Below are 15,908 nucleotides of genomic sequence, written 5' to 3' on the forward strand. Positions count from 1 at the left end.
TTAGGAAAAGTCTTACATCCACATTAAACATCAGTATAGATAGGATCCTTGTGATGGGACAACCCCTTTAATTCTTTATTATACCAAGCCACAGAAACTGGCCATTATCCATTATAACATATAACTAGTTGCCAGAAGCATCCAACATGTTACCCGTGTCACTCTGAAAATAAGACAGGGTCTTAGATTATAATTATTTTTTTCGCTGATAAAAGGGTTAGGGCTTATTTTCAGGGTATTTGCCTTATGTTTCAGACACTGGAGCGATTCAGAATCTTTTCTGGTTCACTCCTGACAAATTTTAAAAATGGTTTGGGTTACAAACCGTCACCCTAACTTTCATTCACAATTGATGGTGCAGTGTCAGTGTGTCTTAAACAAACTTACTGGCCCTCTCTAAATACTTTGTATGATAGTGACACTGTCCCCTTCCTATCTCCTCACCTTTACGCTAAGAAGGAGGTGCTGTAGTGGAGTGGCTGCGTCTGTGGGAGTAAGCAGGAGTGGCACCTGACATCTGGTCATGCCAATATCAAAGCCCACAGCATAGTAGAGGAAGGGAGACAGGATCCAGGAGGCGGCACTTGGAAGGTGGATCTCGGGAGGAAGGAGGCGGGACTCTGGAGCTGGTGAGCGGATTTTGCTCTGCCATAGTGGGAGGTAGCGGGACACTTGTCCATTTCGGTAGGGAGCTATGGTATGCCTATTCTCCGTCTCCATGACATTGCCTAGTGCTGGAGGTGCTGACTGTAACTAGGGCTTATTTTTGGAGTAGGGCTTATATTTCAAGCCTACTCCAAAAACACTGAAAAATCAAGCTAGGGCCTATTTTTGGGATAAGGCTTATTTTTGGAGAAACAGGCTATATAATCATCTACAGATAAAAGCCTTTGTCCATCATGCATACCTCCCAACTTTTGAAAAGTAGAAAGAGGGACAAAATGTGGGGGGGGGACATGATTCTGGGGGCAGAGATGGTGGGGGGGGGACATGAAACTGTGGGAAGAGATGGGGGGGCATGAAACTGGGGGAGAGATGGGGGACATGAATCTGGGGGCAGAGATGGGGGGACATGAATCTGGGGGCAGAGATGGGGGGACATGAAAGTGGAGGAGAGATGGAGGGGGACATGAATCTGGGGGCAAAGATGGGGGGACATGAATCTGGGGGCAGAGATGGGGGGACATGAATCTGGGGGCAGAGATGGGGGGACATGAAAGTGGAGGAGAGATGGAAGGGGACATATAATTTACAGGTGACTGTAGGAGGTTTATACTGTGTGGGGGCACATGAAAAATGAATGAGAATGGACGGAGTCGACATAAAAGTGGGTGGAGCTAAATTTGCCACAGCACGCTAAGCGCACCGCACACTTTGTCCCTCTTTCAGTTCTTCAAAAGTTGGGAGGTATGCATTTGATTGTAAACCCTGCTGACCATTGCAGTCATCATCACACACATATACTGCATATAGCTGCTATCATTCAGTATATTGTACCAGTTGCAGACAGCAGCCATCAGTTAGCAACCATCATACATCATATTACTTATTGAGCAACATGCACCTGCCTTTATCCAGTATAGGTATGCGACTGCAAAAAGGAGCCATCATCCTTTATATTATATACCCAGTAACAAACAACTGCCAATATTCTGCTTATTTTCTACCAATCAGCTGCTATCATCCTGTTAAATATCAAGTTTCATCTAGCATCTATCATTCAGTATATTATATATGCACTCACAGCAGCCTCCATCCAAAGTTATAATTCTGAGGCCATCATCCATCATATTACATATCCATCTACAGACAGTAGTCATTATGCTTATTATACTGTACATTAAGCAGCAGACAACTATCATGTTATATACCCAGACATAGACAGGCATATAGATCAGCATCAGCAAACAATAGCCATCCTATATTATACACCTTATTATACAGTATACCCAAATGCAGATGGTAGCCATTATTCATCATATTATATCAGCTAAAGACAGCCATTTATCATCCATCATATATATAAAGAGGCTATCGTCCTGCATAGTGTATACCTAGTTGCAATATACCCAGTTGACAGGCATACAGCAGATTATACACTTAGCCTTACATACGGTAGCAGTTATCATCCAGCATAGTATATAAGCAGCTGCAGACAGTTGCCATCATCCAACATATTACATACCCAGCCATATGGGAAGAATATGCAAATCTGTATCCCAAGATATAAATAGGGAGACAGTGCCTCTGTTATGCTGCCCTCTATGGGAAGCACCCTGACTTTTGCCCGACTTTCCGAGAAGTCTTTACTGCATAATGCAGGGTACATAACCAAATCAATTTCTCTGCTATGAACGTCACCGTTTCTGTCTGGTTGGACTGGTTGGACTTCATTAGCGCAGCCTAGAGAGAATTGATTTGGTAGAAGTGAGAGAATGAGAGACCAGATTATGGGGATAACGTTCATCCTTAGGTAGAGACCACCTTTTCAGGTGTGTGGAGACTTATACAGCCATCATTGCTCCACTGCAAGGGAACATGGGAAGAATATGCAAATCTGTCTCCCAAGATGTAAACAGGGAGACAGTGGTCTCTCCCTAAGGATGGACGTTATCCCCATACCCAGCTATAGATAGTGATCATCATCTATATTACATACCCAACTACTGGCAGGGGTGATCAACCATCATATTATATACCCACTTACAGACAGCGACCGTCATCTATCATATTACAGGGAGTCTACCACCAACACCAGAACCACTTATAAACTGCTCATATACTGCACATACTTTTATTGTATTAAATTGCAATTTTGCTGCTTCTATATTCAACTAATAATCTGCAAGCAAATAAGCACCTTGGTGCACCCTGTACACAAGCACATCTGCCGGAGCACCTGATTTCTTTTGTGGTCCCTGTCTAAGGGACATGTAACTCTTTCTGTACAGGGTGCAGTGCTGGCCAGTGATTGTAAAAGCATATGGATGTTCCAGCAAATATGGCCACACCCTAAGCGTATTAAACCATTCATTTGCATGTGGATTAAAAGTTGCATCTTGAGACCATAACATTACACTTTGTCACAGGCAAGGTATGTGCAATATGTGAAGAAAAGATGAACAGGATGAATATTATCCCTCTGAAGGAATGCTTAGTGGAGAGCAAAATGTGGCGATGCAAACTGCCCCTTTAATATGATGATGATGATGATGATGATGATGATGATGAGGATGATGGCTTCTGTCTATAGACGCATGTATAATATGCTGCATGATAAGCATCTTCTGCGGCTGAGAATATAATAAATTGGTTGATAACTGTTATGTGTAGCTGGATATATAAATTTGCAGGATATTGGCTGCTGCTTGTGGCTGGGTATATAATATACTGGCTGAAGGCTTCTTTATATTGCTACAAAATTCAGCTTTTCATCTATATGCAGATGAGCTGTTCAGTGCACCCAGGGCGTGGCCACATCTGCCAGTGCACTTGTTTTCTTTTCTGGCTGCCACCAATGGGACATGTCCATTTTTCTACACAGAGGCAATGCCTGCCAATGATAATGAATGAAGCAGATGTGGCCAAGGCCCAAATACAAAGAGAGGTTATTTAAAGTTGAATATTGAAGCAACTCACATTACAACTACAGAAGGCTTTTTTTTTTTTTTTTTTTTTTTAAATTAGGCCGAGGAAGGTGAAAAGAAAAAAAAACAAAAATCATACTCACCTGTCTTTGGATGCTCAGGTGCTTCCCAGCGCGGTCCGCTCCTGCTGCTCCACTGTCTTTCATGCTGGAAGTCCTCACCGCAGCAAGACAGGACCGTGCAGGGTGGCGCCGGGCCCTGGGGACAGATAAATATGGGGTTATTTTTTTCACCTTCCCTAGCCTAAAAAAAAAAAAAAGCTATCATGGACAACCCCTTTAATGGCATTCCATTCAATATCAATTGCATTCATGTGCAGCTAAAATGGTTTTCACTCCTCTGGGTAAGCTTTCTATAAGATTTTGGAGTGTCTGTAAGAATTTTTGCCCATTTATCCAGAAGATCATTTGTGTGGTCAAACTCTGATGTTGAACTAAAGGGTCTGATTCACAATCTTTGTTCTGGTTTATCCCAAGGGTGTTTGACGTGGCTGAGGTCAGGGCTTTGTAGAAGCCAGTCACATTCTTCTACATCCACATACTCAAGCTCACCCTACTATTCCTTTAAAATCCATGCTTTGTGCACTGGGACACAATCATGCTGGGCCTTCCTCAGAATTCCCCACAAAGTTAGATGCTTACAATTGTCCAGAAAGTCTTTGTATGGTGAAGATTTCCCTTAAATGCAATTGAGGAACCTAGGAAAACTGGGTCACTGAAAGATAACCCCACAGCATTATCCCATTATCCCTCTTCCACCATACAGTCAGGCAATATTTTCTTGACATTCACCAGACCCAGACTTATCCATCAAACTACTAGATAGAAAACAGTGATTCATCACTCCACAGAATATGTTTTCATGGCTTCAGAGTCCAGTTGTACTGAGCTCCATTATTTAGTGAGCTACAATATATGGCTATAGTCATACTGAAGGTATATAGAGTATGGCAGTTGGCACATGCATCAAGGAAGCTGGCAGAGGAGCTTTCCATGGAGCCATCTGAGACAGATTTGATTGGAGAGACCTACAACAGAGGGAGTACCGAAGAAGGCATGCTGAATGTTACATCTTGGCGTAGTTGGCAGGATGAGGATGTTAATCCAAGGGAAAGTGGAGCATTTACTGCCCCAAGTGTGAATCCCATCCTAGCAGAGTTTCCATCAGAAGCTGTGACACTAGGTGCTGATGTGATGGCAGCATTCACAATTCCATTTGGTTTTTGGGCCATGGTGCTGGGTTGTTCCACAGGAGACAGTGTTAATCAGAGTATTATTGAACCACCTTGAAAGGCATGATGGGACCAGCATCTTCCTGGAAAACTGCTGCATGACTGTGAAATGTAGCCCTGCATATCGGGAGTTGTGAAAGACTGTCATGCTGGAGCCTGCTACCTGCAGGGGCATTTGTGAACAGATAGAGAGGGAACTGGAAGAAGTTTAAGTGGAGGTCTGAGTATCTACTACTCTGATCACTAATGCCGAAGCCGTGCTATATGAAATCCAGTTCATCATGGGACTGCACAACTGCTCTCTAGAGGACATTTCGGGTGCAACTGGAGACCCACCCCAGAAGCGAATTCATTAGGTGTTCTTGTGAAGGAAGCTCCTCTGACGGAGGGCATCATGGAGATTAGGACATTTTTCCTTGAGGAGGCCAAGAAGTAACTAAGGGAGTTCTAGATTCGGAGCATTATATGATGGGTAAGTGCACTAAGGAGCATTATACGGTGGGATAAGTAATGGGTCATTAATGCCCCCACACAGCATAATTGCCCATTCATTATTGTGCCTTCTCATAGTATGCTCCTTATAACTCCCCCCTCTCCCAGCTGGGTATCTGTGGCGTAGACAAGATATGCTTTAAACTAGGATGGACTATAATTGAAGGGTAACCTAAGGGAAATGCTGCTGAATGCCCTAGTGTAGAGGCTATAGATATGGTTGGTGCAGGTCTGGTGACCTGGGTCATGATAGTTGGAGTAGAGATTTCTTGCCTGTTTGACACAAGATGCCAAGTCATTAGTTGGACTGTTCAGTGAAGAAAGTTTCTCCTCAGTGGCTGAACTGGAACGGAGGAAACAACTTGACAATCTGCATGGTGGCAGTGATTAATGCACTTTTTGAGGTGTGGGGGCTTATTTACACAGGAAGCACGACTATTGTGGTGGAGGAGTCTATGGACTCTGGAGTTCCAGTAATATTGGGAATGAGCGTCCTGAGGGAGATGGACAGATTGATGCTATGAATGAATTGAGCCCAAAGTACTGTAAGTCAGCTCTGAATCAGAAGCCTCTACAAGTGTCGTTGCAACAGGTACTGAAGGGGTGTCAAGTCTAGAACAGCCTGGTAGAGTAGAAGCCTTGAAGGTACCCTTCATCGTGCTCAATGTGCTGCTGACCTAGCAAATGAATACCAATATGAAACTGCAGAGAGCCATTGTGATGCTAGAACTGGTGCTGGATAGAGGAGTGGTCATCAGGTGTATGCTGATGTCTGAAACCAGCAAACCAGTCTACTGCAACCATCACTGTGAGTCGCCAGGTATGGATGGAGTAGTAGATAAAGGAAAAGAGGGGGGGGGAAGAAAAAATACTTAGCCACATTCAGGTGAACTTGAACTTGAATTTTCAAACGGATTTCTCCATTGCTGTATACTCCTCGGCTATGCACGGATACCACAATCCTCCGGTTCAGGATGAAGATAATCATACACTTTGAATAAAATCACATCCAGCACGACTGCCAATGGAGATGAAAAATGTCTTCTTCATTATAACATATCTTCTAAAAGCACTTGACACATACAAAAATTCTTGTGAGCATCAGACTGATGCGTTTCGGACTGTATGTCCTTTCTCAAAGTATGGATGGAGTAGGTGCTGGCTGCAGTCACACAACAGTTGAAGGTGGTTTCCAGGGACCGAAACACATGAGTGTGGGGGCACATGTTAGTGCTTTCTCTTGCAATTATGCAGATTTGAGGTAAAGGCATTCCTGGAACACAAGATATCAACAGGGTAAGCACAGGGGTGAACCATGGCTTTCTTCCGCCTGAAGCAGACGTCAGAAAGCCGCCCCCCCCCCCCCCCTTAGGAGGGAGCGGGGCCGAGCGGAAGGGGGTGGGACGGGCCAAACGGAGGCGGCGGGGCCGAGCGGAGCAATCGTCTTTAGCAGGCAGAGAGCAGGCAGGGAGAGGACTCCAATCCACCGCTCAGTAACGGTGACCCTAAGCCAGTCCAGGATAGCTTGTCCTGCACTGGCTTAGGTCAGCAAAAATGCTGCCCTCCCCGTGGCCCTGGCATAGCGCCGCCTGAAGCGGTCGCTTCAGGTCGCCTCATGGGAGGTGCGGCACTGGGTAAGCAGCACCAACATTATGAGCCAATTCCCTCCAGTCTACAGAAGCACATGCAGGAGAGACCGATACACCCCGGCAAGAGCCCTTGGGCCTCCCTTATAGTGCTGGTAAAAGAGGATGGTTCGATGAGGTACTGCATGGATTACTGACAGCTGAACATTTGCACTGCTTGAGACACATGCCCCCTGCCGAGAATTGAGGTGTAAGAAATGGCCATGAGAGAAGCCCAATGTTTCTCCACACAGGATCTTGCCAGCAGTTACTGGCAGGTATTCTTTGTTTAGCAAGGTGGAATAAATACTGCCTTCATGGGATTGCAGAAATGACCCAGTGGATACTTGATCGCTGGATGTCACAAGTACTTGGAGAAGGCTGTGGCAGCAACAAGAACATGTGGTAATGCAGAACGGAGCCCTACGGTACCGGGTGCAGTTGGCATCGGAGCTAGAACCTACATGGCAGATGGTTCTACCCAAATACATAAGATTGCAAAAAGGGTGCATGAAAAACAAAAAAAAACAAAAAAAAACAAAACATTCACCTGGCTCCAGGAGTATAATTATCATCCACATTTTTATATTTTGTCGTCAAGAACAGTAGCCCATGGTACTGATCCATTCGAGTTTTCTGCTGTTGGTTTCAATATCATTCCATGAGGGCGTTACAAGTATATCTTTAGTGTCATTGAATATTTTAGTTAAGTTATTTAAGTTATTGGTGGTGGATCCCACTAAACAACATATGGTGATCCAGGCCTTGTGGAAACCTTGCATACTCCCTCATGGGTGTCCTGCTAAGTTCTATTCATACAAGGGGTCCCCCTTCAAGGGGTGAGTCATGATAAAGCTGTGCAGTCTGTAGAAAATATAGAATATGTGCACCACCCCATATTACCCGCTGGGGAGCAGAGCCTGTGAATGGATGAATCACACCTTGTTGCACATCCTGGAAGCAGAAAAAGGAAGGGTGGCCAAATCATATAGCCAAGTTGGTGCGGATATATAATACAGTACATGCAACTACTGATAATCCCTATTCATGCAGATGTTCAGACTGAATAGGAGGTGCCCATTGGACAAGATAATACTGCCAACCACGAGTTCAGAGTGTTGCTTCTCCATATCGGAAACCATATACTGGTGAGATATTGGTCTACCCAGGGAGTTAGGAAATTGAGGTGGAAATGGGAGCCCATCCGGTATGTGATGGCATGCAGTGTCAGATTTGGGTGCCTAATGTCCACAAGTAGAATTCATTCCAGAGGCCCACTATAACAACTACATGCAAATATTACCTGACCCCTATTTTCAAATTCTTAAACATTTTTTTTTTTTTTTTTTTTTTTAGTATTAGCATGCTACATAGCCCTAAGCTTGGACTTTCTGTCCTGTGGTCCTCTCCATAGCCAGGTGACTTGCTCTTGCCTTATACTATGGTGCTCAGCCTACCTCTGTGCCTAGTAGTCATCTTAGCTAACCAACGTACTCAACCCAGTTTATTATATAAGCTTCATGATAGTCAGGGGATTCACCAAAGCTTGGTGGCACAGTAGTCAAACCCACAGCTACTCATAAATGAGGTGTGAGCTGAGGAGTGTTTGGAGACTGCTGTAGTGGTACTCTGCAGCATGTTGCGCCCCCCAGTGTGTTGGTGGTGCACCCAGAAAATACATCCTCAGAGCAACTCCACTGGCTATATCCGGTGGATATGCCAAACATATTTTTCGTGGGAGAATCCCTTTCATTTCTGCACATTACAACAACAGAGAACATCCTGAAAATGATATACTCAGCTACAAACAGCAGCTATCATCCATTATACTACATACCCAACTGCAGAAGTTCCTCATCATCGTATATGCATCTGCAGACTGCAGATATCATTATATTAACTCCTTCCTGCTTTGTGCCGTACTATTACGTCGCAATGAGTGTATAGTTAACATTCAGCCCTGTAACAGTACAATGCTTTCATGTTGTAGAGATAGGAGCCAAGACTTGGGACTATCTGCCAGAATTGGAAAATAAAGTGAATCAGTAACGATAACAGCATCTGCCAACCCCCCTGCAGAAATAATGATAGAGCTGTAGTTTTTTCACACAGACCACCCAAAAACTTTAAGAAAAGCTAATTAAAACAGTATATGTATTCCAAAATGGTGCCAAATAAAAGTACAACTTGTCACACAAAGAATAAACCCTCACATAGACGTAGCATTTCAGAAGAAAAATAAGTTATGACTTGTGGAAGGCAGAAAAAGGAAATATGAAAAAAGTCCAGAGCATTAATGTCCAAACTACACTGCGTCCTTAAAGGGTTAAAAGGACCATTCACATAATATTCAGCCTTAGCAGTGGATTACATACCCGGTCACAGACCGTTGTCATTGAACGTCATATTACGTACCCAAATGCTGGCAGTATAGTATATTACCGTATATATTTAGCAGCAGATAGCCATCTTTATCAAGTATATTATATACCCAATCACAGACAGCATTTAACATCCAGCATATTGTATAATATGTAGCTGCAAGCAGTAGCCAATAATATACAATATTCTAGTTACAGCAGCTAATGACCATTATTTTATAATCGGCTAAAAAGATCATCCAGTATATTATATACAGTATTATATACTGGTATTATATACTGAACCACAGACAGCAGACATCACAGAGAGTTGCCATTACCCAGTATATTATACACTCAGCTGCAGAAAGTGGTTACTATTCAGCACATATATATGTAGCCAGCAACAGACAGCGGCTACAATTTTTCAGCAGCCATCATCCACCATGTTATATAGCCAGCTTCCCATATCCAGTATATAATACAGCCAGCAGTCAACAGAAGCCATCATTCATGTTTTCTAACCATCTGCAGATAACCGTTATCATCCAGCATATTGTGTACCCTGTCAAATACAGCTGTAATAATTCAGTATAATAAGTGCCTAGCCGCAGGCATCAGCCCGTATATTACATATCAGGCTGCAGACATTACGGTATTTTCCTAAAACAAAGCGTTGTTTTGCTGCACCCAACAGCAGAGATTTGGTTTGGAAAGGGTGGGAATGGCTGGTAGGAGGAGACACCGATAATATCCCTTCTCTTCATGTCATCCTATTGTTATTGTTTGGGTAATTTGTTTGCTGCTTTGGCGATTACCATATTCAGTAATCATTTCCACGCCGCACAGTATATTGCAGAGAAATGAAGTTCCAGCCCTCAATAATCTTTTGTTGATTTTTATTTCTTGATTTAATTTTTTACAGACTCAGAAGAAATTTCATCTACTGACCGGAAACTCACCAAGTCTCTGAGTCAAAACAAGAAACGCAAAAAGAGGAGGCACAGGTAATGAGCCCCTTATTGTCACTGCCATAGGGAGAGGACATCTCATTGTTTTCTGGGTTTGGCATACTCGCATTTAGTTAGTCCCTTAATAATGAACGTTCAGGCCTCCGATACCAAAAAAAAATTATCTACCAAAAAAGTATAATCCATTAGAGAAAGATTGAGACTCAGTGACATTATCTCCTATAGTACATTCACCTACTGCTTATTCCTAGGACAATCTTCACCAGTTACCAGCTGGAGGAGCTGGAGAAGGCCTTTAATGAGGCGCATTACCCCGATGTCTACGCTCGAGAGATGCTGGCCATGAAGACAGAGCTGCCAGAAGACAGGATACAGGTAACAGAACCAGCTGTGGTGGCTATACAGTGTAATATTACTATATGTTATATATGATACATTTATTATGTAATAACAGCAGGACCTGCAACTACCTAGTAAATGATATGCTGAAACCAGGCAAAATGCAGAAACACTTGAGTAACTTTGCCAAGGGACAAACTGCAATGCTTAGCCTGGGCGAGAACATCTCCAAACCAGCATGTACCTATTACTACAGGGTAGTACCTACTAGAAACAGTCCAAGGAAGGGCAACAGGTTTCAGGACTCATTAATATACATCTGATCCACAAGGGCTATGCAGTTCTCTTGAGTCATTGCAAATTGCATTATGCACGGCAATGGCTCGGGCCTAGCCAGCACCATCACTAGCTCTCACTCCAGTTAGGGGGCGTTCATACTACCGCTGGTGTCCCTTCAGCAGTGTCCGTGGCCATTGTCTGTTCAAGATTTTAGCAATGGACACTAGCTGAACTGTCAGAAGTCCCTTAAAATTTCCATTCATTTCAATGGGATTTTATCTTGGGTCCATCTGTGTCCTTTAGTGTCTGTTTACACCCATGTCCGTTTTTTTCCAGTGGACAAAAAAAATCCTAAATCCAAAAAATATCTATGGGAAATGGACATATAAAGGACAGTAACTAATAGCCATCAGTTACTATCTGTTTTTTGTCCATTATGATAGGTGTCTGTTTTTTTGTTGTTGTTTTTTTTTAAACAGACACTTTCATAACAGACTCCAGTGGTAGTGTGAACTCTGCCTTACAGCGGATGAACTCCTTAAACTCTTTTAACAACACAAAGACTCTAAATGGTTAGATAGGCTTGCAGTTTGCTGACCAGAGGGCTAACAATGGCTTCCAGGCCAACACAATGGGCATTAAACTTAAAATGTTTTAAGAAATGTAAAAAATAGCAAAGGTTAAAACTATTCCGGTTAATCATATGAAAAAGAAAAAAATCCATATTCCCAAAGTTCAAAGTATAGAACTGCGGTAACATTTTTATCATTTGCGTTATTCAACTCATTTCTGCGTCTATTTTCCATGAAACATAGGGCTTTATTTTTATGTCATTTTTATTTTTGCATGGGTTTCAATTTTTTTTTTTTTTTTTTATTTCCGGGAAAATAAAAACAAAAGAGGAGAGAAAACATGTCTGGTTTTCGCTTCACTTCGCTTTCTTTTTTTTTTTTTCTTTTTTTTTTTTTATTTGATAACACAAAGTGCTACTAAAAACTTTTTAAAATAGTATTTACTCTCCATTATGGTAATTTTTATTTTGTACAGTGTTGTCAGAGGTGAGGCTAGAACTGTTAATAAGGGAGTTTTATGGATATATTATTTTATTTATTTTTTAAAATTATTTCATTTAAATGTGTTGTTTTTTTACTTTTTTAAATAAACAATTTTAAAAAAGGCTGCAGTGGGATGGGAATAATGGTTAAGTGCATAAACAGCTAATAGGACGACGGGCTGAGTATGCTATTATACATTGATGTTACATGCACAGATATAACATGCAAATATTAATGCAAGTCACTGAGTGCTTAGAGAGCTTTTCGTTTCCCTGACACAAGGCATGCACATGCAGCACGAGTGATTTAGTAATACAGATGTGATGGCTATCCATCATGGGAGGAGTATATGAAGATGGTAGCTGATATACAGCACTGTTCAGGGGGGAGCCTAGAATATTGTGCAGTCACTGGTTTCACCTACTGGTGTAATGGTGGAAGATCAATGGTCATACATGATGTTTCTATAATGAATAATCTAGGATACCCATGACAGTTGGGTACTGGTAGGAAAAAGCTAAATACATTAATCTGATCGCAGCCGGCTGCCCTTGGGACTCCGCATTATCACAGAGTTCCCGCAATCACTTTCATTTCAAGTGGCTGATTGAAATCTCTTGTTGTCACTGAATGAAATATCTGCGCATCTCGTTAATGTGCTAATGACCTCATCATAATCTGGAGTCCTCCGAGACGCCAGCCCCACTCCCCGTCCCTAAGTAATTAGTTAAATGGGAGGAAGTATTTTGTTGGGGAATTGCTGGAGATTGAGGAATAAGTGCAGGATTAATTAGCAGGGGTCAATGCCGGGTTTCAGAGCTGAGAGGATTTAATTTCCCTGGGTAATTCTGGGGCATTGATTCAACTAAAAATTAAGTGATTTTTTCAATCACTTCTCAACAAGGACAGAAATCCTGATGCTTCAGACCAAGGAGCAACTAATGACTGAAGCAGCCATATTCTCTGAGGGTACCTGGAGAAATCTGCAAGTAGCTCCCCCCTCAGGAGGACCACGTAGGGGTATGTCCACACTGGGTGAACCGCCAGCAGCTAATGCAATGTACTGTAGCAGCAAAGTAATGCCATCCACACTCTGCAGAGAAAACGCCACAGCACAACTGACCTGCGGTGCGGATTTCAAGCTGTAACGTCAATTTATGCTGTGGTGAAAAGGATGAAAGTAGTGCAAAGCCCACAGCAATGGAGGCTATCAACAGCAGTTGTCCAGTCGGAAAAAACCTGATGCATTTTTGGCTATGCCTCAGATCTTTGCCACATTTTGCATCTTTGAACTGCTGTAGATCGACACATGGATTAGCCCAATTCATTAGGACTAATTGGTGCATGCCCACTTGACTGGCACTGACACCATGGCAAGGTAGAGCAGTATGCTAAAAAAAAAAAAAAAAAAAGTGTCTTTGACTCCTGCTGAAATGAATGGCTTAAATGAAACAAATGAACAGCGCCGAGCAGTGTATAGTGTACTGCTGTTGGACAGTATGAATAAAGTAGAATAAAAAAAGATGGTATGTGAGCTAGGCCACAACTACCGTAACACACATAATGAACAAGATGTCCATCTCAAGATGTCCAAACTGGAGCAGCCAGAACCAATGCACCCAAGGTTGTCACAAAGTATAGAGTGAAGGGCCAGATCCCAAATCAGGAAGGCTTAGGAATAAGATTCAGGAACTCAACTTTCTTCCTAAGCCTTCCTGGTTAGGGATCTGGTCCTTCACTCTATACACTGAAATGAATGGGACTTCAGTAAGTTTGCGTTTTAAGTTGCATTTGGCATGTAAACTGTGACAAAATTGTTTCATTACAATACTCAATGTGCAAATACCCTAAGGCTGAGTGCACACTGAGTTTTTTGACCAAAAAACTCAGTGTGAGCTCAGCCTAAGAGAACACAGAGAATGAGGTAGAATTGTGATCTCAGATAAGCCACTCTGACTCTGCCATCTAACCCAAACTGTTGTTCTGACAGGTTTGGTTCCAGAACAGACGTGCAAAATGGAGAAAACGAGAAAAATGCTGGGGAAGGAGCAGTGTGATGGCTGAGTATGGACTATATGGAGCTATGGTTCGACATTCCATTCCTCTTCCAGAGTCTATCCTCAAATCAGCCAAGGATGGCATAATGGAATCGTGTGCCCCCTGGCTGCTCGGTAAGGAAAGACCTCTTAGTTGTTTGAAATGTCAGCATTTTCATCTTAGGTCCTGGCTGGAAGCTGCATGTTTCTTGTTTTACTGCTATTTCTGCATGGTTATATGTGACAATGATCACCATGACATTAGACACACAGTTGTTCTCATCCATGACCTAAAATAGTCTTTTCGGATTCGTCAGTGCTGCACACCATTGACTTTTTGCTCTATTCAACAACAGATTCAGCAGACCAAAACTATAAGGCTACATCTGCAGTAACTTATATGTACATGTTTTTCATGGGTAGCACACTGAGCCATTAATTTCTAGAGTTGCATACACATGCCCATGTATGATCACAGGCCGATGTATGTGGAAGTGATTCCTTTTTCTGTTTGTTTTGTCGGCTGGACTCAGTGAGAGCAGGGGGAATGGTGCTATGGAGGCATGTCATCCATGTGCTGGTCGTGTGCACTATTCCCCCTGCTCTCACTGAGTCCAACCTGCAAAACAAACATTAGTAGGACTAGCTTCCACATACATGGGCCTGTGATCACACATGGGCATGTGTATGCAACCCTAGAAATTAATGGCTCAGTGTGTAACCCATGAAAAACATGTACATGTAGCGTTAGGATAAGATACTGCAGAAGAATATTTCCAGCAAAATCTGCTGCAAAAAATGTGCCACCCATTCATTTTAATGGGATACAGGTGATTCTTTTTTTTGCGAGCTGAAGAAATTAAATAAATTAAATTAATTAATTTAAAAAAAAAAAAACAATAAAAATCAGGTTGCAGAAAAAAAAAAAAAAAAGAACCCTGATCTGATTTCCACTCCTCTTGAACCTGACTGAAGTGAATGGGAGCAGGAAATCTTTCTGCCAATGGCAAGAAGGTTTCCCTGGTGGAATTTGCCTGGCTATTCCCATCCCAAAATCTGCCATGTGAATTTACCTTACAACTCCATGTCTCTCACTCCTGCATTGTGTGTTTTCATGTTTTTAATACAATAAATTCTATACATTTCTATATCATTATAACCTATGAATCTGGACCATATCAACAGTACACCAATCAACAGTTCTCCTCAAAAACATCAGTATCACTGAGTCATCTAATACTGCTCAGACTTCATCTGAAGCTACCGATCATTTCCCTCTGCTTCAGGGCCCTGTGTGTCCATAATGGTGAGACATTTGGCGTTTCACTCCTTACAGCAGTCTTTAAGCTCTTAGTGGGTGACCTTATTTGCTAGTTTCACTTGGTTGTCAAACACTGTGGAGCACAATTCTGGAACCAGCTGTCACATTTATGTTTATACTAGTTTTTTGTGCTAGATAAAGTGGCATAGGCTACATAAAAAGGAGATGTGGCTTAAAATGTAACAACTCATTTGCAACACTAAGGCCAATCAATAGGTAGTGCTACCAGTAGGCAGTCTATGCACAAATTTATCAGACTAGATTTATGCTGTTTAATGGTTAGTAAATGTGAACTATTGACTGATCAACACACCATGAAGGGATAAGCAGAGGGGACAGTAAGGATCTCCAGTGAGCGCTTCCACCAATACAATTGGAAGTGCCCAATTCATCAGTAATGGGAAGCCAACTGTGACAATGGACTTCATTATTACTCACCACTTCTAGCTCTGCCACTAACTGGATTATATGTGTCGGTGATGGAAGTTCATAGAGCTAAGAGTGATGTATACCGATGAAATTCAGGGCCATTATACTGTGTAGGGGGCACAA

The 15,908-nt window shown here is 42.4% G+C and overlaps 1 protein-coding gene across 2 annotated transcripts in view; it reads left to right on the forward strand.

The window, feature by feature from the left end:
- VSX2 (visual system homeobox 2) overlaps positions 1–15,908 on the forward strand; it is a 31,924-nt gene that overhangs the window by 14,457 nt on the left and 1,559 nt on the right. For both annotated transcript variants that reach the window (XM_075282277.1, XM_075282278.1), the window contains exons 2-4: positions 10,281–10,362; positions 10,578–10,701; positions 13,990–14,170. In XM_075282277.1, coding sequence (XP_075138378.1) covers positions 10,281–10,362; positions 10,578–10,701; positions 13,990–14,170 — 387 coding nt within the window. The remainder of the gene's footprint in view (positions 1–10,280; positions 10,363–10,577; positions 10,702–13,989; positions 14,171–15,908) is intronic.

This window comes from Leptodactylus fuscus, chromosome 7 (assembly GCF_031893055.1).
Source record: "Leptodactylus fuscus isolate aLepFus1 chromosome 7, aLepFus1.hap2, whole genome shotgun sequence".
Lineage (NCBI taxonomy): Eukaryota > Metazoa > Chordata > Amphibia > Anura > Leptodactylidae > Leptodactylus > Leptodactylus fuscus.